General features: G+C 44.9%; 1 protein-coding gene across 2 annotated transcripts in view; it reads left to right on the top strand.

Annotated features, from left to right (window-relative positions):
* The window catches only part of FANCM (FA complementation group M), a 78,660-nt gene extending 56,740 nt beyond the window's left edge, over positions 1–21,920 (top strand). For both annotated transcript variants that reach the window (XM_068099467.2, XM_068099471.2), the window contains 8 exons: positions 1,691–1,771; positions 1,898–1,999; positions 8,489–8,636; positions 8,821–8,930; positions 9,636–10,367; positions 19,671–19,938; positions 20,376–20,703; positions 20,936–21,920. In XM_068099467.2, the coding sequence (XP_067955568.2) occupies positions 1,691–1,771; positions 1,898–1,999; positions 8,489–8,636; positions 8,821–8,930; positions 9,636–10,367; positions 19,671–19,938; positions 20,376–20,703; positions 20,936–21,074 (1,908 nt within the window). In that variant the 3' untranslated portion in view covers positions 21,075–21,920. The remainder of the gene's footprint in view (positions 1–1,690; positions 1,772–1,897; positions 2,000–8,488; positions 8,637–8,820; positions 8,931–9,635; positions 10,368–19,670; positions 19,939–20,375; positions 20,704–20,935) is intronic.
* The last annotated feature ends 1,654 nt before the right edge of the window (positions 21,921–23,574 follow it).

The raw sequence follows: 23,574 nt of genomic DNA, 5'->3' as shown, positions 1-23,574 counted from the left end.
TCGGTCCTGCAAAGATAGATACTACTATTCAGATTCACATTTCGTCAACACAGTCAAAACCAGACCTTAACTAGATGGTGGAAACTTAATTAACCGATTTCATGCCGGCCGACCCCACTTTAGCTGGTATATGTCCACTATTTTATTTTCCTTGCATTTTTCTGTAAAAACAATGGCAGAAATGGCTTCCTTGGGTCTGAAAACATATAAAAGGACATATTATTCATGTTTATATGATATCTAGATACAAAGATATGCACAAAAGTGTATTTTCCAAATTTTATGGCGGCCATCTTGGATTTCTTCGAATTACTACCTATTAGACGTAAAAGAAAAAATGGAACCCTATTTTTTTTACATCTCTATAATATTCTGAAGCAGAATCCATTGCTAAATCAATTTTAACAAACAAAAAACACAAACAATATTGTTATGACATATGGGCCTGCACTACAGAACGTAAAGGAGGGTTTACCGTGGGAGTTGTTGTATGCAGATGATCTGGTGTTGATTGCGGAAAGTATGGATGGACTGAAGGAAAAGATGAACACGTGGAAGGAATGTATGGAGACAAAAGGTCTGAAGGTGAATATCGGAAAGACGAAGGTGATGGCAAGTGGTAAAGCATGTGGTGAGGTGGAAAGAACTAGGAAGTGGCCCTGTGCTGTGTGTAGGAATGGTGTCGGAGTGAACTCCATTCAGTGTACAATGTGCGCTGAGTGGGTTCATCAAAAATGTAGTGGTCTGAGAGGGTCATTAACCAGTGTGGCAGCTACATTCAAATGTAAGGTGTGCACAGAGGGAGCTGCAGATGGAGGAAATGTTGAGTTGGATCTTGGAGACGGTGTGAAGCTGGAAGGTGTGAAAACATTTTGCTACCTCGGAGACATGCTGAATGGAGAAGGTGGATCAGACTCGGCAACGGTTGCTCGAGTGAGATGTGCATGGAAGAAGTTTCGGGAATTGAGTGGCGTGCTGATGATGAGGGGAGTGTCGTTGAAGCTGAAGGGAAAGGTGTATGCTGCATGTGTGAGAAGTGTTATGATTTATGGGAGCGAGACATGGGTAATGAACGTAGAGCAGCAACGAAGGTTGGAAAGGGTGGAAATGCGAATGGTTCGACGGATGTGCGGAGTATCGTTGAGAGAGAGGAAGACAAATGATGAATTGCGAAAGATGATGGGAATAGAGCCCGTGATTGATGCTGTGAAGAGGAACAGGTTGAGATGGTTTGGTCATGTGTTGAGGAAGGATGAAAGTGACTGGTTGAGAAGAGTGATGGAAATGAATGTAGAAGGTAGAAGAAGACGGGGAAGACCGAGAAAGACTTGGCTAAAGATGGTGGAAGAAGAAATGCGGGCAAGGGGGTTAACAAGGAGAGATGCAGAAAATAGGGCAAAATGGAGAAGATTGTCATGGGGACCGCAAGGCTAACCCCCGCTCTCGCAGGGAAAATGGCCTTTTAAAATGCATGTTGTTGTTGATGCGACCTTTCTGCATCCAACTTTCAACGAGTCAGTTTGGCGTCTTCTCTTAACATGGATGGCACAAACAGGGAAACCTCACTCCCAAAGTTAGTCCAAAGTTACTGTTGGCTAAGATGGAAAGCTGAATAAGAATAGTGATGTTGAAAGTTTGTCGCTTGGTCAACATTTGAAATACTGTCCCTGTTGATTTGTCCTGCAATCAGGAAGTTGACTTTCCTATTACACATCCAAGGAAGAGAGCGGCGCTTGATCTCAGTGATTCTCTCTCGAAGACGTCTGCCATCGTAAGTGTTTCCTTATCCGTCTGACGCTCGTGCTCTCTTCTGCTTGCTGCGTCGTAATGGTGGCAGTTACATCGGGAGTTTGGGCGGGAAGAAGAGTGGGGAGTAATACTTTTTCCTCCTCTGCAGGAGAACGACAACGATGCAGATTTTGAGACTGGCTCTGTGAAAGCTCTCCGTCGTTCGAAAGCGAGTGACACGTGCAAAAGGAAGAGAAAGAAAGCGAGAAAGGTAATTTTTATTTTTAAAGCTCCATGCGTATCCCAATATCCCAATAAGGCCGTTCGTATCCCAATAAGGCCGTTCACATGAAACGTGCGAACCACCAGGTCAATTGGGTTACAGTGCAGAGGCTGCTGTCCAGACATTGACCACATTCTGATAGCATGTGGTGTAAACTGGTGTCAAGGAGCCTCCAAGTAGGCCAGACCACTTATGCCGGTGACAGACGGTTCAGGCAGGAATTTTGAATTTGTTCATAGTACCAGCGATAGCTCCCTTCCTCTTCGTGAAGGACACCATGGGACCTCTAACGTCCACCAACTAATGCTGGGAGACCGGATAACCAATTTGACTTCCGTTCAAGGGACGGCACACACATTGATGCCTCAAATTGCCTCACCCTGTTGGCAAAACACCAGGGCGACGGTTTATAGCTCGGGTTTTTTTTTTTTTTTGTATACTGAATCGAGGCTCGTGAAAGAGCTGACATTTACTTCACAAACAAATCAACCAGACAAACAAAATATATAAAAAGAGGGAGCGGAAGACAAGATGGGGAGAGAAGGGGAAGCACACAAACACTTGAGAGCACACAACATTTGAGAGCAGGGAGATGTGTGGGAGGGAGAGGGCTTGGGGGGAGGAGGCGTGCGAAGGGGGGGGGGGGGGGGTGGGAGAAGTATAAGACACCAAGGACTTCACTGACAGGTGGCAACACTGGAATTGGGGTGAAATTAGCGGGGGTAGAAAAGATCAAGGTTTTGGATGGGGGAAGATAAGAGATGGTGGTGATCAGCTGTTTTAAAGACCTGGAGGGTGGAGTGGGATTGAAGAGAGTGAGGGAGTTTGTTCCAGAGGCGGGAGAAAAGAGGAATGAAGGAGTGAAGGTGAGCAGAGAGTCTTGATTTTGGCAGTTTAACCATAAGAGGGTTGCAGGCAGATCTTGTGCGACCTGTAGGAATATTTGTGGGACAGAGCCCAGAGAGAGCTGGGGGGGCAAGGCCAGAGAGGAGTCGGTAGAAGATGGAAAGACCACCAACCTGCCTGCGGTGAGCGAGTGAGAGGCCCTTGGAGTTAGCTTCATCGCGGGAGATTCCAATGATTCTGAATGCTTTGGTTTCAACAGCGTGAAGACGAGCTAGGTGTGAGGCAGGAGCACAAGCCCAGAGGGGAGAGCAGTATTCCATTGAGCTGCGGATGAAAGCCTTGTATGTGGTGAGGAGCTCAGGTGTGCCAAGGAAGGACTTCGCACGACGGAGGATGCCCAGTCGGCGACTGGCTTTGGAGGCCAGATTTGAAATGTGGTTTTCCCAGGAAAGATCATGGCAGATAGTGAGACCCAAAAGCTTGAGTGACAGAACTTCTTGGAGAGGATTATTCAGAAAGTGGATGGGAGGGTTGTCCAGTCGGTCTTTTCGGAGAGACATCGTAAGAGTGTGAGATTTGTCAGGATTGAAAGACATGTTCCACTTGTTTGCCCAGTCTGTGATTTTGTCCAGGTCTGCAGAGAGTGAGGAGGCTGCAGACTGCCGATCTGAGGGATGAAGAATGGAGCGACAGAGAGTAGAGTCATCAGCAAAGAGATAGAGAGGATTTTCAAGAGAGTCAGAGAGATCATTGATGAAGACCAGAAAAAGCACAGGGCCCAGAACCCTGCCTTGGGGAACTCCAGCCTGAACAGGAAGAGGAGATGAGAGAAACCCATTCAGGGCCACACGTTGACTATGACTAGAGATGAAGTCCGCCAGCCATGCGTGGAGATTTCCATGGATACCAAAAGAGGAGAGTTTGGTGAGCAGAGCGGGGTGCCAGACAGTATCGAAGGCACGTGATATGTCAAGGGAGACGGCTCTAATTTCCTGTTTGGCATCGAGGACCTCCATCCATTGTTGAGAAAGCAGAAGCAGCATGTCCAGAGTAGAGTGACCAGGTCTGAAACCAAATTGATGATCAGAGATAAAGCCATTGGAGAAGAGGAAAGATTTCATATCTGAAGCAATGATGGATTCCATGACTTTGCTGATAATTGGGAGAAGGCTGATTGGTCTGTAGTTGCTGGGATCTGTTTTTGCACCTTTTTTGTGCAAAGCGGTGATGTTGGCAGATTTCCAAGCAGATGGAAGGTGACCTTGAGCAAAAGAGAGGGTGAAGAGAGCAGAGAGAGGGAGTGAAAGAGCGGAAGAACATGATTTTAGGACCCATGGGCTGATGCCGTCAGGTCCAGTTGCAGAATCAGAGTCGAGGGTTGACAGAAACTTTTCCACCTTGTCAGGAGGAAAGGTCACAGAGTCCAGGAGCAGCTGGGTACGACTGGGTACGGTGGGTACAGAGAAGGATGGGTTTGGGACACAAGATTTAGAGGCAAACACAGAGTTGAGGCATTCAGCTTTTTCACGTGCGGAGTCAGCCGTGTGGCCGTTTGAGGTGAGAGAGGGGGAGTGGGAACAAACACCAGAAACAGATTTGACCAGATGCCACCAGGATTTGGAACAGGGAGACAGATAAGAGAGTTCTGTCCTGAGAACAGAGAGATATTGTTTCCTGGCTCTCCTGAGGGTGGACACACACTTGTTTCGGGCTTTGTGAAAGCAAATGAGATTTCCTTCCGTTGGATTTGCTTTCCAGGAGACGAAAGCAAGTTGTTTCTGGGCAATAGCCTCACCACAAGATTCCGTGTACCATGGAAGGGAGAAAGGGTATGACAACTGAAGACGAGATGGGATAAATCTGTGCATGAGAGAGAGCAATTTACTTTGGAAGAATTCCCAGGATGAGTTGATGTCAGAGGCGGTAGAGATGGGAGACCAGTCCAGATGATTGATGGCTGCTTGAAGACCGAGCCAGTTGGCCTAGGTGAAATGCCAGACTCGTCGACGCTGAGGAGGCTCTCTGAGAATGGTCAGAGAGATGTCCACTTTAACAAGCACATGATCAGATGAGCCGATTGGAGCAGAAGAAGAGCAGCAGACATTTTCAGCGAAGTTAGTCATAACCAAGTCCAGAAGAGAAGATGCTCCGTTGACTGAGATCCGGGTCAGGAAATTGACAGATTGTGGCGGTCCCAGTGAGTCACAGAAGTCCTTTGCTGAAGAGCCATGGCTGGTGAGAGAGGTACCCACACCCAGCCAACTGGCATGGTGACAATTGAAATCACCACATATGAGGAAGAGAGAGTTGGGATGGGTAGATAGAAGTTGGTCCATATCAGACAGCGAGATGAAGATGGAGTCATCACTGTTTGGTGGACGGTACAACACATATGAACAAAAGGTGGGAGCGAAGGGGAAGCCGTAGCCAAAGGTATTCCTGGGGGTGAGGTGGAGAGAGGGCAGTGCAGGGCGAGTGAGGAAGAGTTTTTTTATAAAGATAGCAACCCCCCCCCCCCCCCTCCCCTCCAGGACGAGGCTCAGGGCTATCATACCGGAGGAGGGAGTAACCTGGGAGAGATACCAAAGAATCAGAGACATCATGAAGGAGGAAAGTTTCTGTTAAGCAGATCACGTCTGGTTTGTCAGAAGCAACCTGTATGGAGAGATCAGTCAAGTTTGAGCGAAGGCCCCCCGGATGTTTGAGGTCCATACTGTTAAAGAAGAGGAAGGGGGAGCATCGGATACAGAACAGGGTGGGGGAGCGGTAGGGTAGGATGTGGAAGAGGAGGAAGAGGTAGGGAGAGCTGTTGAAGGTGTGTCAGAGATTTCAGAATAGCTTGGAGAAAGGGAAGAATGGGGCGGACAAAAGGTTTTATGGTGATTGGGTGAGGTGCAGTGAGGTGTTATTTGAGGAGGGGGAAGAGTGAGGCAGAAGGTTGAGGGAGATGAAGGTGAAAGTTGGAAGGGGGAAGAAGCGGGGAGGACGCTTTGAGGAGGAGGGGTGAGAGGAGAGTCTCGGAGGGGAGGAGTGAGGGAGAGTCTCAGAGGGGAGGGGTGTGGGGGGAGTTTAGGAGGGAAGGTGCAAGGGGGGAGATCTGAAAGGGATGGGTGATGGGGAAGATTTGGAGGGGAGGGGCAAGGGGGAAGATTTGAAAGAGATGGGTGATGGGGATGATTTGGAGTGGAGGGGCAAGGGGGTAGATTTAGAGGGGAGGGGTGATGTGGAAGTTTTGGAGGGAAGGACACAGGCGACACAGAGTTGAGAGTCAAACACAGGCGACACAGCTCAGATGCGAGTGTGCATATCTCCTGCAAGCTCTTTTTAAAGCTGGGATATACGTTAACATTTTATTTTTCAAATTGCTATACTCATGTATTTGTAAACTTGTGGTTGCACCCTTTTCCATCATTATTGGTTCTTTGTGAACTTTCTGAGTAATATTCATTGCAAACATTGACACGCATCCAAAGGGAATGAATTTTCCAAGCGTTTAACCGATGGAAAAAGGTAATTGTGTGGCGAATCATGCTCGCGCACACCGGCTGCAAATTGTGTACTCGTTAAAACCGATTTCCTACCAAGTTGCTTCTGAAAATCACCCCACGCAGCCTGTTGTGGAATTTGGCCCACCACTTGTGTGCTGTACCCACATTACCTTAAATGTACATTATGCAATATGCTGAAAGGGACGCAATGGTCAGTTACGTCCTGCTCTTAAACTTGTGGAATAATATTCAGGCCTCTGCATTTTGATTGTCTTTACCCAGGGTTCGTACCCTTTTGGGTATCTGAAATTCCATGACTTTCCCATGACCCCACCACAGGCATAATTTACTCACCCCCTACCTACAGGCATAATTTACTCACCCCCTACCTCAAAACGCATCAGCAAGATTATGCAAATAGTCAAGGCTTTAAAGTCGACCACTATCCTGCTTCAGTTGAATAACAGACTAGGTATAAACATGACGATGTGTTGGGCTGGATACAGAAGACCTGCAAAGACCAAAGCAGGCCAGATATCAAAACCTGGCCATATATGAGAATCGTTGAGCTGTCCTGAGCTGCAGTTTCGCGATGTGTCAATGGGATATTGCGTTCCGCGTACAGAACAAAAGATGAGCGATTCTTGGGAAGGTAACTCATTCGTACACATTTGTTTTAATCTGAAAATAACAGAAAACACACCTGCTCTCGATTTCCAGGTTTTTCCATGACTGTCAGTGAAATTCCATGACTTTCCAGGCCTGGAAAAGCATTTTGTTAAATTCCATGACTTTCCAGGATTTCCAAAACCCGTACGAACCGTTGGTTGACGTGATTTAGAACCTAGAAAATGTCGTATTGAAGTTTTCTCCATAAGCTGGTCTTTAAGGGGGAAAAGGGTCAAAATTAACTATTTTGTCTCTGTGGTCACTGATTTTTTTTTTTTAACACAAAGTCAAGGCTCGTGGAAGGTTTAGTAAAATGAACGGATCAGGAGAGTTGAAGGACCACGTAAAGGGAGACTTGGACAATAAATGGAGGTAGAAAGGTGCATAGGGTGGACAATATGGATACGGAAGAAAACTTTCAGGAGGGAAAACTGGAAATTTGGAAGGAGGTGGGCTTGATGGTGGAGTGGAGGAGGGGTTGATGAGGGTAGAAAAGATTATGGTTTTGAATTGGGGATGATCTGAGATGGTGGTGAGCACCTGTCTTGAAAACCTGCAGGGAAGAATGAGATTGAAGGGGATGTCAAAGTTGGTTCCACAGGCAAAAAAAAAAGAGAAACCCAAAAATTCCTCCTTCATTGCCCCCGCAGATTGCAGAGAGAAAAGTGATGTCATATAAAGATGGTGTTGCTGGTACCCAGAGTGCTCTTGTGCTCTTGCAAGTGGTGACACTTCCACCAAGCTCAGTGGCCGTTTGTCTGAAGTCAAGTCTGGTGTTGTCTCATGTATTCGCGTGTCTTTGTGCACGTGATTTGTGTTGCAGAGCATTGGACCTTGTAAATAAGAATAAGCCATTTGTTTTTGCTATGTGGAGACTTCTGTACCAACCTATACATTTTCTGCTTATTCCTCCTTTATTACTTGCAAAATCGAAGATCTTTCAAGTGTATTGGTTGGTCTTGTGCGTTATTCTGTCTGTCTGTCTTTGTCTGTGTGTCTGTGTCAATCGCCGACAGGTCACAATTTTAAACCAATCCTCACGAAACTTCACGAGATGGTAGAGTTTGTCATAAGGAAGAAGCCTATTCATTTTGAGGTAAAAGGTCATCTTGAGGTCTCATTTCTAAAATTGTCATTTTTTTCATCCGATTGACTTGAAAATTGAACAGCATTTGCATATTCAGTCGCTAAATTGGGAACCCACCTATTTTTGAGGTCAAAAGGTCAAAGGTCAACTCAAGATCACACTTCTAAAATCATCAATTTTCATCTGAACAATCATTAATTTCAATGATTGACCCGAGCTTTGATTAATATTGTCAATTTTAATCAATGAAATGGACAATTTGATGCATCCATGGCAACCTTTTTTGGGGAGGGGAAGGGGATTTTGCAAGTATCATGTTCTGCATGACGTCTTCTTGTTTTTTGCTTCTTCTTGTTCTTTACATCATTTTATTATCTGCGAGTTTAGACTGAGCACCAAGTCAACACTGGGCTAGAATACTTGGACCTTGAGGCAGATGTGGTGGACCATACTGCGGAAATTTCAGATGACGAGAGCGATGGAAGTATTGGTTCATTGCAAGGCTTCATTAACGATAAAAGCATGGCACCAAATGGTAAGCAATCCCATGACCGGACATGCCATCATCACATTTTCACACCTTAATTGCATAGTTCTATACAACTTGATTTTCGCAACACCTGATATCGGTGTCTGTGAATTATGCCATCGAGCTCCTGGAAAAAAGTGAACAAAGGTGAAGTTCCTTGATCTGTCGCGCTTGCTGTTTTATGTTGCAGACACAGTCATGCAAGCCGTATACATGAAATCGCTCCGCAGCCCGCACGTGCCGTCAGCACGTTACAAGATGGTTTACAAGGAAGCTAACAAGTGCGACGTCCTTTCACAGGTTGATATGGCATCGCACGTTATGAACGTAAAGTTAATTTTTTTTAGGCAATAATGGTTACAAAAGAGTAATTCGATTCCAGGTAACTATACCTGTAAATATTTAACTTTATTTCACTTGCCGTTGTTTGTGATACCACCCATTATGACAACTGAGGCCATCCCTCCCCCTTCTCTCTCTCCCATTTGCTGCCACTTGGAAAGGGCAAACAGTGCTTGTTAGTGAGATACTCATTTACATGTTTTTATTGCTAATCAAAAAAGCTTCCTTGCTGCTTTGTTAAAGCCCAAACAACAACAACAACAGGCATGTTAAAGGCCATTTTCCCTGCTTGAGCAGATGTTAGCCTTGCGGTCCCCATGACGATCTTCTCCATTTTGCCCTATTTTCTGCATCTCCCCTTGTTAACCCCCTTGCCCGCATTTCTTCTTCCACCACCTTTAGTCAAGTCTTTCTCGGTCTTCCCCGTCCTCTACTTCCTTCTACATTCATTCCCATCACTCTTCTCAACCAGTCACTTTCATCCTTCCTCAACACATGACCAAACCATCTCAAACTGTTTCTCTTCACAGTATCCATCACAGGCTCTATTCCCATCATCTTTTGCAATTCATCATTTGTCTGTTGTTGTTAAAGCACAAGTGTAGCAAATTTCCAATAAGTCTTCCTATGTGACTTCTAACTTTCCTCCCCCTCTGTTCCTAGGAAGAGCCACCAGATGATGACAGTTATCAGGAGGACAGTTTCTGTGTAGCCAGCGATGAGGTGGATGAGGTGGCAGTTGGCAGTGACGAAGAAGACACTCTTCTTTCTGCCACGCATCATGAAAGTTTTGCACCTGTAGGTCAGAGACACGTTCGCACACGACGCCGGGCAGCAGAACTTCGAAAGACGGGACAAGATGAGGTAAGAGCAGCTGAGTCAACGCCTCATTTGATAGCCAACAACACAGGAACCAAATCGGCAAGTGCTGGTCGCCAGTGTCGAAGAAGAATCCTTGTGGTTGATGGTTCGAGCGAAGATGATGATGCTAATGTTGAGAAGACTGGTGATCCTGAAAGCGAACAAGGACTTGGAACAGGTATCGGTTCGTGTGTAGTGGCCGATTTTGAGATCTCGCTGGAGGAGGATGGGACGGACTCGTTCAAGATCCCCAAGCAATCCATTGCTCCACATTGTGCCAGCAGCAAGAACAGTTTGTGCAAGAACGAGCCTTCCTCAACGTCGCGTAACAGCCCAGGCTTCCGGGCATGTGTTGCTGATGCTGATACCTTGGATTTTCAAAATCGATCTTCCTCCTCGCTTTCTGCCCTTGTGGGTGTTCGGGATTCACGGTCTCGAGCAGGCATGTCAACTGAAGACCCTGTGTCGATGCAAGCTGATGCTGGAAGCTCTTGCTCGTCCACTCATCTGAAAGATGCGTCTGAGTCAACTCAGGTAAGGAAGGTTAGATGTCGTGTTTATTTTGAACACTGACCATGTTTTAAGTTCTCTCAGTTCATTTATGCAACTCCTGCAAACACTGATGAACCTTGGTGGTAACTTTCATCTCAAGTAGGATGTCCAGCTCTTATATATACATGTAGGAATTAAACACACGTGTCAACTGCATGTGTATATGTCAAATTGAACATTAATTATTAAAGTTTAATGCATGATTAACGGAGAAATTACTTTGCATTTCATCTAAAGAGTACGTCTTTTAAAGTGCTTTATGATCAACAAAAGTAACATTTTGGGTAATATGACAGATGTCACTTGTACATTAACCATTAGCACCATAAAAATATCAAATAATGGCTTTCTAAGGACTTAAAATAAATAAATAAACTTAAACCAGTGCTCCATTACTATGTACCGCTTTCATAAACCACACAAATTACATACTTCATGCAAATTTACATGTGAACATTTTATATATAAAAATGACGACATAATTACCTTCTTGCATGTTGCTTCACCACTTAGTTGGTTAAAATAAAGACGTTAAGAGTTCGACATAAGTGTGGCAAAAAAATGCAGTAAACCTTGCACAAACTCATTTCTCATTTCAAGGAACGAAATCTCATTTCCTTTCACAAAGCCCAAAACAAGTGTGTGTCCACCCTCAGGAGAGACAGGAATCAATATCTCTCCGTTCTCAAGACCGAACTCTCAAATCTGTCTCCCTCTTCCAAATCCTGGTGGCGTCTGGTCAAATCTGTTTCTGGTGTTTGTTCCCCCTCCATCCCCTCCCTTACCTCAAACGGCTACACAGCTGACTCCGCACATGAAAAAGCTGAATGCCTCAACTCTGTGTTTGCCTCTAAATCTTGTGTCCCAAACCCATCCCTCTCTGTACCCACCATATCCAGTCGTACCCAGCTGCTCCTGGACTCTGTGTATTTTCCTCCTGACAAGGTGGAAAAGGTTCTGTCAACCCTCGACTCTGATTCTGCAACTGGACCTGACAGCATCAGCCCACGGGTCCTAAAATCCTGTTCTTCCGCTCTTTCACTCCCTCTCTCTGTTCTCTTCACTCTCTCTTTTGCTCAAGGTCATCTGCCATCTGCTTGGAAATCAGCCAGCATCACCGCTATATACAAAAAAGGTGCAAAAACAGATCCTAGAACTACAGACCAATCAGCCTTCTCCCAATTATCAGCAAAGTCATGGAATCCATCATTGCTTCGGATATGAAATCTTTCCTCTTCTCCAATGGCTTAAAAAAAAAAAATAACCACCTTTAGAGGCCATTTTTTCCGCGCAAAGCGGGGGTTGGCCTTTTTCGGGAACCGTGGTTGTTGTTGTTTTTCGGTCCCCTTTTTGAAGCAATGTTTTACGGCCGGATGCCCTTCCTGACGCCAACCCTTTTTGCCGCCTTTAACGACAAACAGGGAATTACCAGTGAACTGGTACTCAATTAGCCGACCTCGGAAGGATGACAGGCTGAGTCAACCCCCCTGGTGTTAATTCAGCGATCAACTAATTTCTAATCAACTAAGATCTAATCAACTATCTAATATAATCAACAACTAAGATCAACTAATCAATCTAATCAACTGATTTCTAATCATCTAATCAACTAATCAATTTCTAATCAACTAAATCAATTTCTAATTTCTAATCTAATAACTTTCTAATCAATTTCTAATCAACTAATCAACTAAGCGATGGCAGTGATTCAGCAGGCCAATGGCTTGATCTCTGATTATTATCAATTTGGTTTCAGACCAGGTCACTCTACTCTGGACATGCTGCTTCTGCTGTCTGTCTCAACAATGGATGGAGGTCCTCAATGCCAAACAGGAAATTAGAGCTGTCTCCCTTGACATATCACGTGCCTTCGATACGGTCTGGCACCCCGCTCTGCTCACCAAACTCTCCTCCTTTGGTATCCATGGAAATCTGCATGCATGGCTGGCGGACGTCCTCTCTAGTCGTAGTCAACGTGTGGCCCTGAATGGGTTTCTCTCATCTCCTCTTCCTGTTCAGGCTGGAGTTCCCCAAGGCAGTGTTCTGGGCCCTGTGCTTTTTCTGGTCTTCATCAATGATCTCTCCGACTCTCTTGAAAATCCTCTCTATCTCTTTGCTGATGACTCCACTCTCTGCCGCTCCATTCCTCATCCCTCAGATCGGCAGTCTGCAGCCTCCTCACTCTCTGCAGACCTGGACAAAATCACAGACTGGGCAAACAAGTGGAACATGTCTTTAAATCCTGACAAATCTCACACTCTTACGATGTCTCTCCGAAAAGACCGACTGGACAACCCTCCCATCCACTTTCTGAATAATCCTCTCCAAGAAGTTCTGTCACTCAAGCTTTTGGGTCTCACTATCTGCCATGATCTTTCCTGGGAAAACCACATTTCAAATCTGGTCGTGCGAAGTCCGTCCTTGGCACACCTGAGCTCCTCACCACATACAAGGCTTTCATCCGCAGCTCAATGGAATACTGCTCTCCCCTCCGGGCTGGTGCTCCTGCCTCACACCTCGCTCGTCTTCACGCTGTTGAAACCAAAGCGTTCAGAATCATTGGAATCTCCGCGATGAAGCTACCTCCGAGGGCCTTTCACTTACTCACCGCAGGCAGGTTGGTGGTCTTTCTGTCTTCTACCGACTCCTCTCCGGCCTTGCTCCTCCAGCTCTCTCTGGGCTCTGTCCCCGAAATATTCCTACAGGTTGCACAAGATCTGCCTGCGACCCTCTTATGGTTAAACTGCCAAAATCAAAACTCTCTGCTCACCTTCACTCCTTCATTCCTCTTTTCTCCTGCCTCTGGAACAAACTCCCTCACTCTCTTCAATCCCACTCCTCCCTCCAGGTATTTAAAACAGCTGTTCACCACCATCTCTTATCTTCCCCCATCCAAAACCTTGATCTTTTCTGCCCCCGCTAATTTCATCCCAAATCCACTTTTTTGAAATACCAACTTCTTTCCTGGAAGTCCTTGGTGTCCTTGTGTTTATACTTCTACCACCCCCCCCCCCCCCTCCCTTCCCACGCCGCCTCCCCCCAAGCCCACTCCCTCCCACACATTTCCCGATGTCCCTGCTCGCAAATGTTGTGTTTCTGTGCTTCCCTTCTCTCCCCATCTTGTCTACCGCACCCCTTTTTATATACTTTGTTTGTTTCTGTTTGATTTGTTTGTGTGATAAATGTTAGCTTTTTCACGAGCCTCGATTCTGTACACAAAAAAACAAACAAAACAAATCCAATTAACAATCGACATCACATAATCATCGACATCTAATCTAATCTACAGAAAAATCTAAGTTTTCCAGATCCAATTTTGAAAAATGTTTAAAAAAAATATACACCAATATTGCAACAAACATTTTTAGGTTACTTTTTATCGAGGAAACCGATTCAGACCTTATTTAGAGCATTTGTTAGCTTATTTTAGGCAAAAATCATGTTTGGAGCTGAGCTTTTCTGCTCCTTATTTTCTCTTAATTCATTCCTTTTTTTGTCTGATTTGACCTTCCGACCATGTTCTGTAATCACAACAATCCCCAGCACACCATGTTATGATTTTTTTTTTTTTAAACAACAAAACAAATCATGACCCTAACCCTTATTTTGCTCTAATTCCTCCAGGTTTGGTCAAATGTGACATTCTGACCACTTTCTGAACTCGCAACAATCTCCTGCACACTTCGATATGACTTTTTTCTGAAAAACAAATGAAAAACCATAATCGTAACCCTAACAGCTTAGAAACCGCTGTAGTTTTGATTCCTGACATGATGTGGTGCTCAGATTTAAACACTTCCCTGGGGTAGCATTTGCAGTTGAGCATACCAAATTTTGAATTTCTAGCTGGAATAATAACGGAGATATGGATGGCATCATCTTAGCCAATCAGGAGTAAGATATAGTCGGAACCCCGCTATTCTCCGTTCCGCTATTCGTGGGTGATAAAATGGACCTGTTTCTCTATTCGTGGAAAAGTGTCCCGCAAATTCGCGGGTTTTTTTTTCTATTCGTGGCTGTGTTCCACGAAATCGAGGCCTTTTTTTTTTTTTCCGATTCGCGCCCGTGTTCCGTGAATTGATGGTGTTTCAGGGGCACAAAAAAAAAATTCATGACCCGCTAGCTTGACACATTTATAAGACCCATCTTTCACTGGCCTTGCATAAAGCAGCTGAACAACAACAACAACAACATGCATTTTAAGGCCATTTTCCCTGCTAGAGCGGGGGTTAGCCTTGCGGTCCCCATGACAATCTTCTCCATTTTGCCCTATTTTCTGCATCTCTCCTTGTTAACCCCCTTGCCCACATTTCTTCTTCCACCATCTTTAGCCAAGTCTTTCTCGGTCTTCCCCGTCCTCTACTTCCTTCTACATTAATTTCCATCACTCTTCTCAACCAGTCACTTTCATCCTTCCTCAACACATGACCAAACCATCTCAACCTGTTCCTCTTCACAGCATCAATCACGGGCTCTATTCCCATCATCTTTCGCAATTCATCATTTGTCTTCCTCTCTCTCAACGACACTCCGCACATCCTCCGAACCATTCGCATTTCCACCCTTTCCAGCCTTCGTTGCTGCTCTACATTCATAACCCATGTCTCGCTCCCATAAATCATAACACTTCTCACACATGCAGCATACACCTTTCCCTTCAGGTTCAACGACACTCCCCTCCTCATCAGCACGCCACTCAGTTCCCAAAAGATCTTCCATGCACATCTCACTCCACCAACCGTTGCCGAGTCTGACCCACTTTCTCCATTCAGCATGTCTCCGAGGTAGCAAAATGTTTTCACACCTTCCAGGTTCACGCCGTCTCCAAGATCCAACTCAACATTTCCTCCATCTGCAGCTCCCTCTGTGCACACCTTACATTTGAATGTAGCTGCCACACTGGTTAATGACCCTCTCAGACCACTACATTTTTGATGAACCCACTCAGCGCACATTGTACATTGAATGGAGTTCACTCCGACACCCTTCCTGCACACAGCACATGGCCACTTCCCAGTTCTTTCCACCTCACCACATGCTTTACCACTTGCCATCACCTTCATCTTTCCTATATTCACCTTGAGACCTTTTGTCTCCATACATTCCTTCCACTTGTTCATCTTTTCCTTCAGTCCATCCATACTTTCCGCAATCAACACCAGATCATCTGCATACAACAACTCCCACGGTAAACCCTCCTTTACGGTCTGAGCCAGCACCTCCATCACAGCTACAAATAGTAGTGGACTTAGTACCGACCCCTGATGCACTCCCATCTTCACCTCAAACTCACCAATGTTCCCGTCCTTCGTCCTTACAGCTGTGCGCGCTCTTTTGTACATTGCCATCACAACTCTAATCAACCATTCCTCCACTTCTAACTTCCTCAATGCCCATGTCAATACTTCACGTGGAACCCTATCGAATGCTTTCTCCAGATCAACAAACCCAAGAAACAACTTCTTCCTCTTCTCCATGTACTTCTCCTGCAACTGCCTCATAATAAAGAGCACGTCTGTCATTCCTCTTCCTGGCATAAATCCAAACTGCATTTCGTCGATCTTCACCTTCTTCCTTATCCTCCTCTCCAACACCCTTTCCAATACCTTCATTCCATGCCATGCTCCAATAACTTTATCGCTTGGTACGAGCCACACTCCAGAGGGTCACCTTTCCCCTTGTATAGAGGGACGAGGGTACTCAGTTCTCAATCCACAGGAATGCGACCTTCTTTCACCACCAGATTACAGATCTCTGCCATTCTCTTCACACCCCAACTTCCTGCTGCCTTCAACATATCTCCCACAACTCCCGTTGGCCCTCCCGCTTTTCTACTCTTCATTGCTTTTATCGCTTCCTCAACTTCCTTCTCAGTTATCTTCTCTGCCGGTCCTAAAACTGGGTTACTCTCTATGTTGCCATCCCATTCATTCTCTGTATTCAACAGCATTTCCATATATCTTTTCCATATTCCTTTAATTCCATCTGGGTCCACAACGATTTGTCCCACTTCATCCTTCAAGCAACTCACCCCCATCACATCAACCTCTCTTTCGCTATCTGCTTTGCAATCCTGAATACCGCTCTCTGACCCTCTTCCGAATCCAAGGGTTCTCCGAACATTTTCCTACATGTCTCCTGCGCCTTTGCTATCTCTTTCTTTGCAGCCTTCTTGGCTGCCTTATAACTTTCATGCTCTGCTTTTTCTGCTCCCGTACCCTTCGCCTTCTGCCACTCCTTGAACTTCTTCCTCTTCTCGTCAATCCTATTTCCAACCTCATCATCCCACCACCATGTTTCCGAGTGCCTCGGTGGTCCTTTTGTCAATCCACATACCTCACCAACGGCTCCCAACAGAGTATATTTCATTGACATCCAACCACGTTCAAGCTCAATCACATCATCCTCTACCCTACTCAGCCTCTCTTTTAATGCCTCCCTTACTGTCATCTCTTTCAACCTCCACACCTTCATTCTCGGTTGGTACTTCACCCGCCAAGCTCTCCTCGCACCTTTCACCCTTATGTCGCAGACAACCAAGTGGTGCTGTGAAACAGCCTCCTCCCCCGGGATCACCTTTGTGTCCCGGAGGTGCCCCCTATCTCGCCTACGCACCATCAGGTAGTCAACAGTTGTCGTCGACCCACCTGACGTGTACGTAACAAGCTTATTATCCCCTTTCTGGAACTGAGTATTACAAATCAACAAATCAGCTCCATCAGCAAACTCCAAAATCCTTTCACCTTCTCCATTTCTCACACCATATCCGTAACCCCCATGAACTCCCTCAAAACCGTCCATACTCCTTCCCACATGTCCATTTAGGTCTCCTCCTACCACAACAACTTCCTCATCTTTCACGTTTTCCATCAGCTTCTCTATCGCACACCAGAACTTGTCCTTCTCTTCATCGCTCCGACCAACCTGCGGAGCATTTCCCGAGATGACGTTCACCAAGAGCTTTCCAATCATCATTTTCACCATCATCAACCTATCACTCACTCTCGTCACACTCACCACACTGTCTCCAAACTCCTCAGAAAACAGGACACCAACACCATTCACGCCCACCGGGCACCATTGCCACACAAACTTGTATTTCTGTCCCTGCCTAGTGCCTACTCTTCACCATTCTCACACCACTTCCCTCCCATCTCGTCTCTTGCACACAACATATGTCCACTCTTCTTCTGATCAATACTTCCACCACTTCTCCTGATCTCCCTGTCATTGTCCCTACATTCCATGTCCCAAACCTCAGAAACCGATCTTCACTTCGGGCTGCACCCTGCCCATATGTAGTTGTAATTGTCATGGTTCTCTTTTTGAGGCAATGTTTTTATGGCCGGATGCCCTTCCTGACGCGAACCCTCTTAGTCGCCTCTTACGACACGCAGGGATACGGTGTACCTATTCTATCCAGGGTACACACCGTAATAAAGCAGCTGAACATACGCAAAAAAACATCTTCTACGAGCCGCAAACGTGATGGTGTTGTGGTTTGTTTAGTTTCACGGTGCAGTATGGTTAAGCTGGTTGAGCACTTTTAATAAACTGTAAGCGCATTCCTTCAATAAATTGGAAATGGTTCCTGGTGTTGTAATTTTTTTTAATTGTAAGCATTTTTAATGAAACTGAATCATGTGCATTTGTGGTCGAAACTTTAAAAAAATTTCCTCTATGAATCTGGAACCGCCGGAAACCTATAACGTATCCCCCTTTTCCCCAATGAAACAATGCCGCGGCATACATTCAAGGGATTTTCATGGACCTTCAGTCCTTCACGGATTATCATCGACATTCACGGGTTTTGAATCGCCATTTGCGGGATTATCGCCGCCATTTGCGGGTTTTGTCTCACCATTTCCGGGACATTCATCGACATTTGCGGGATTTGCGTCACCATTCGTGGATTTTTCCTCGCCATTCGTGGTTTGGTCCTCTCCATTCGCGGATTTTCGCGACTTGGGAACCTATCCCCCCTTTTTTCATTGAAACAAGGCCCTGCTATTCGCGGTTTCGCAATTCACGGGGTTTTTCCAGGAATGTATCCCCTGCGAATAGCGGGGTCCCACGGTAATTTCTTATTTTTAATTGTTTTTTTTTCAAAACACGTAAAGTAACACCTAACTTGTTAATATGAATGTCCAAATAATTGTCTTTTTTCGTGTTTACAAGTACAACGATGTGACGTATGTTACTATGTTTATTAAACATTTTTTTTCAACGTAGTTTAAGAAAGATCGCTTAAGGCAATGTATAAGTAGATGACTCATTCCCAGTTTATTTTCACTCTTCAAAACCTCATTCTTATTACTATATGGAAAATGTACCTTATTTTTGTGTAACACTTAAAACTAAAGTGTTGATAGCGTTTAAAATTAGGCCATTTCTTGTTTAAGTGTAAAGTGATTCAGCGAATCATTAAAAGTATTCTTTGAAAGAACAAAATGTGTTTTGGACCGCGCGCCATCACATGAAGGTACAACGTTTGCGTTTAAAATCTGGAACATCGGTCGGAGTTATTTTAATTTTCCTCTGCAGGACTGTTTATAAAAAATTAACTGATAGAATTAATCACCTGCTTCACAATTGCACAGTGCGAGCGTTTTTGCGGGATACCAATTGGGCCTAGTTATACTGTACATACAGGTTCTTACTGCTGTACACTAAAACTTTTACTGTACACTTTTTATTTCTACTGTACCCTAAAAGTTATACTGTACACTAAATTTTGCTGGACTCGAGCCGAGTCCTGAAGAGTTGTGCGAGTAAGAGTCCTCCAAAAAGTGGAATCTGTTCAGAGTCCGGACTCAAGTAATACATCACTGACCTACAGTGATTCTAAAGTTAACTCAAACTGCCAGGAAGTACGAGTACAATTGCAGTTCTACCTATTCCACTTTTGCATATTGCTTGCTTCAAAGCCTTACATGCACTATTATGCACATGCCCTCGCCGACGTGTGAAAGTTTTTGTTATTTAAACGTTTGTGATTAGATTTGCAACGAACATTAGGTAATCACTCTTCGGCGATTGCCGATTAACTTCAGGTGATCATTGTGCAATTCAGCGATTCTGCACGCATCTGACTCTTAAACGCCTTTTGTAAATTTGGCTCTGAAAGTTTGAGCTGAGAATCCAAAAAGCTGGCTCTGTTTGGGCGGAAGCACCAAAATGGGGTAGGTGTATTCCTACCTACAATTGTCGAGTTGACTTTGCTACTATACACGTCAGGAATCCAAAATTTTCCCCTACCTTGTTTAACTCCAATTATTCTTTCAGCGCCTATTGATCTTGGTGGACAGCCGGGAGATTTCTTCAGGACAAGATGTGCTGTCATGTCTGCGACTCCGGCACGATATCCAAGCCATCGTCTGCTCATGCCTTGGAGCCGCTTATGCAGTGAGCACCCGCTCGGCCGTAGAAAGGCGAGGCCAGATGGAGCTGGGGGTGCTGGCGAGCAAGAGCAAACTGGCTGAACGCGTCCGTGCTCTTCTGTACACTTTTGAGAGGCTTTACCTGATCGTCGAGCGAGAGAGGATGCGCCAAGGTACGGATTTAAGCTTCATTTCATGTCTTTCATTCTTGCCCTTCTCTGCGTATCTCTTGGGGATGTAGAGGCAATCCACCTGATATGTATACTAAATGGAATGGTTGATGTAACTTCCCATGATACACAAGACTACCAGTTTGACAAGACTCGGATACGCAACAAGACTAGTTCAGTGTATAGATTTGAAACGCTTCTAAACTACCAATCGAATGTGTGCACAAGGTCACGTGCTTGCTTCAATATAAGGGGACGCCACATGTTTCAAAACAGTCCAAGATAAGCTGAATCCCCACCAACAAGGTAAAAAGATGGGATTTTGAAGGTAAGCCGAGACTAATTGGTCATGGGCCATCAGGGTCAGTCCTTAAGTTATTTCTCCCTTTCTTTGATTATTTTTTCCTCTAATTTTGTCCGCAATCATCTCCCTTGTTCAGGGGAATGCGCTCGTGCGGTTGTGCGGACACGCTGCTTCGACACAACACTCGTCTCTCTTGCTGCTGCTGGCGTCCGCGTCTTGCACAGTGCTTCCCAGGAGCAGACTGCCGCAGTGCTCGCAGAGATCGCAGCGACCGAGGCCAGCCAGGGGGCTGGCTTGGCAGGGATTTTGCCGCCCAACATGCGGAGCCCCATGGCCATGGACATATCTGGGACAGCCCTGTCTCATCCGGCCGTCCGCATGTACCGTGCTGTGCCACAGCTCGGATACGTGGCAGCTCTCCTGCTGTGCAGGAAGTTTCGCTCGGTCCGACAGGCTTTTGGAAGGTGAAAACACTTCAGCTATTTCATCGCTCCATGTTGTACCAAACATTCCATCAAAGTAGAAACCCAAATGCTATTTGTCATTCAAGTGCCATTGACCAAATTTGCATTAGTTTGGTTAATTAGTGCAAGCTGTTGCAACTTATTACGTGCAATGACATTTTGTTGTCGTTATTCCACTGTATTATTTTAACGAGGGTTTATTTTATTTTTCCCCCCTCGAACCCCACGACAGCTCGGTGTCGGAGCTATGTGAGAAGGGACAACTGAGCCGGCAACAGGCTGAAGCACTTCACCGGTTTGTCCGATACAACTTTGACCCGACATTCCTGCCAGAGGAGATTATGCCACCTGGAAATACCAAACAAAGCTGATTCGGACGGACAGAGTTCCGCAGGATGAGGCAGACAGACGACACCCGTCTCCCTTGTTTTTACTCCACATCCATTTGTCTTCCTTCTGTAAAAATCTTCGTCCCTATTTCAGAGGAATGAAAACGCTATCCCATTTTGTATTGTAGTGTAATTTAAGAGCACTCTGGTCCGATTTTAAACATTTCGATTATTTGTAAAATAGCTGTAAAGTTAAAAAAAAAAAAACTCGTGTATATTATGACGATGATATAGCTGAAGCAGTAGGCCGAGACCATCATCCTACGTGTTTGAGAATGTAACGAGTGTGATTGACATCGATGGTACTTTTTGTGGATGAGATGTATCACTACATTTACGCAGTACCATGGCAATTATTTCTTGTTGTTTTTTAGGGTAACTGATGAACATAAAAGATTTATTTATTTATTTTTAAAACAGAAAATCTGTTCAGATATTAGCGACAAGTTATCGAAAGTTAAGTTTAAAGAATCCGAAGTTTCCAGAATTAATTTGTGCAATTACCTGTGTGTAACAATTGGTAAAATAATTACCTTCTGTACCTTTGTTTGTCTATGGATGCAGATTGAAGGTGGTGAATCCACATATGTATGGTTGAATTTCAGATCCACCTGGGTTCAACACTTTATGGCGGTGGCAAACCCAGTCTTGTGCGCCAAGTAGAATATTTTTGTTGTACATGAGTGGGCCCAGTGCCCAATTCTTTTGTATCGTTTACAAAAAAAAATTGTGCAATTGCTGCTTAAAATTAACAGTATAATTTTTATTTGAGAATTTCTTGGAATTGTGCAACGACTTGGGATTTAAATAGAAAAATCTTTTGGATAACGTCTGGTGGCTTTCTTTAATCGACTTTGCTCAAAGCCGTAGCTCAGTTCCATGGGCTGTTTGTGACTGATGGACGATGGGCAAGGCGTCCTGGGAAATTAAAAATTGATTCTGGGAAAGACTGACTTTATGACACCGACTAAATATAATGATGCCAGAATTATCAATGTAATTGTTAGTTTTAGCAAGAGTTTGGAAATGGCCTTCCAATTTGAAATCAAATGTGGAGGGGGGGTGGGGGGGTTGGGGCATTACCCCCAAAATAGTTATTTTGTTTGTTTAAACTTGTATGGTTCTACAAGATACATGCTGCCCTGTCTTCTAGCAACCATTGAAATTGGTTCAAAATACCGTGATACTGTTTCAAATACCTTTAGTCAATGTAGTATAATGCTTTATTCTACCAAGTCAGCACCCAGGGGTATTGCCCCTATTTTTTTTTATGTTGGAGGATTTTATGTTGGAGGAGGAAGAAGGAGGATTTTATTTTATGTATGGAGACAAAAGGTCTGAAGGTGAATATCGGAAAGATGAAGGTGATGGCAAGTGGTAAAGCATGTGGTGAGGTGGAAAGAACTGGGAAGTGGCCGTGTGCTGTGTGCAGGAAGGGTGTCGGAGTGAACTCCATTCAATGTACAATGTTCGCTGAGTGGGTTCATCAAAAATGTAGTGGTCTGAGAGGGTCATTTACCAGTGTGGCAGCTACATTCAAATGTAAGGTGTGCACAGAGAGAGCTGCAGATGGAGGAAATGTTGAGTTGGATCTTGGAGACGGCGTGAAGCTGGAAGGTGTGAAAACATTTTGCTACCTCGGAGACATGCTGAATGGAGAAGGTGGATCAGACTCGGCAACGGTTGCTCGAGTGAGATGTGCATGGAAGAAGTTTCGGGAACTGAGTGGCGTGCTGATGAGGAGGAGAGTGTCGCTGAAGCTGAAGGGAAAGGTGTATGCTGCATGTGTGAGAAGTGTTATGATTTATGGGAGCGAGACATGGGTTATGAACGTAGAGCAGCAACGAAGGCTGGAAAGGGTGGAAATGCGAATGGTTCGATGGATGTGCGGAGTATCGTTGAGAGAGAGGAAGACGAATGATGAATTGCGAAAGATGATGGGAATATTGCCTGTGATTGATGCTGTGAAGAGGAACAGGTTGAGATGGTTTGGTCATGTGTTGAGGAAGAATGAAAGTGACTGGTTGAGAAGAGTGATGGAAATGAATGTAGAAGGAAGTAGAGGACGAGGAAGACCGAGAAAGACTTGGCTAAAGATGGTGGAAGAAGAAATGCGGGCAAGGGGGTTAACAAGGAGAGATGCAGAAAATAGGGCAAAATGGAGAAGATTGTCATGGGGACCGCAAGGCTAACCCCTGCTCTAGCAGGGAAAATGGCCTTAAAATGCATGTTGTTGTTGTTGCTCCAGTCACAGACTATATTGTCCTCAGAGGCCAGGCCTTAACTTAAATAAAAGAGCTGCATTGATAGAAAAGTGAAGAAAGGGAGATTACGCTTTTGCAGAAAACGGAATGTAAAGGTGAGTGAAAATTAGTATGAAAAGTGTATGATGTTTGTTTGCAAGAAAGAGAGATTAAAGCCAGCCTGGTAACTATAGTTTGAGTGAGACAGAAAGTAAGACCAGCAATCCTGACACGGAGAG

The sequence above is a fragment of the Myxine glutinosa genome, chromosome 1 (assembly GCF_964187855.1).
Source record: "Myxine glutinosa chromosome 1, kmMyxGlut1.1, whole genome shotgun sequence".
NCBI classification, from domain to species: domain Eukaryota; kingdom Metazoa; phylum Chordata; class Myxini; order Myxiniformes; family Myxinidae; genus Myxine; species Myxine glutinosa.
The sequence above is the reverse complement of the archived record's forward strand: the minus strand, read 5'-3'. Positions and strand labels throughout refer to the sequence as shown.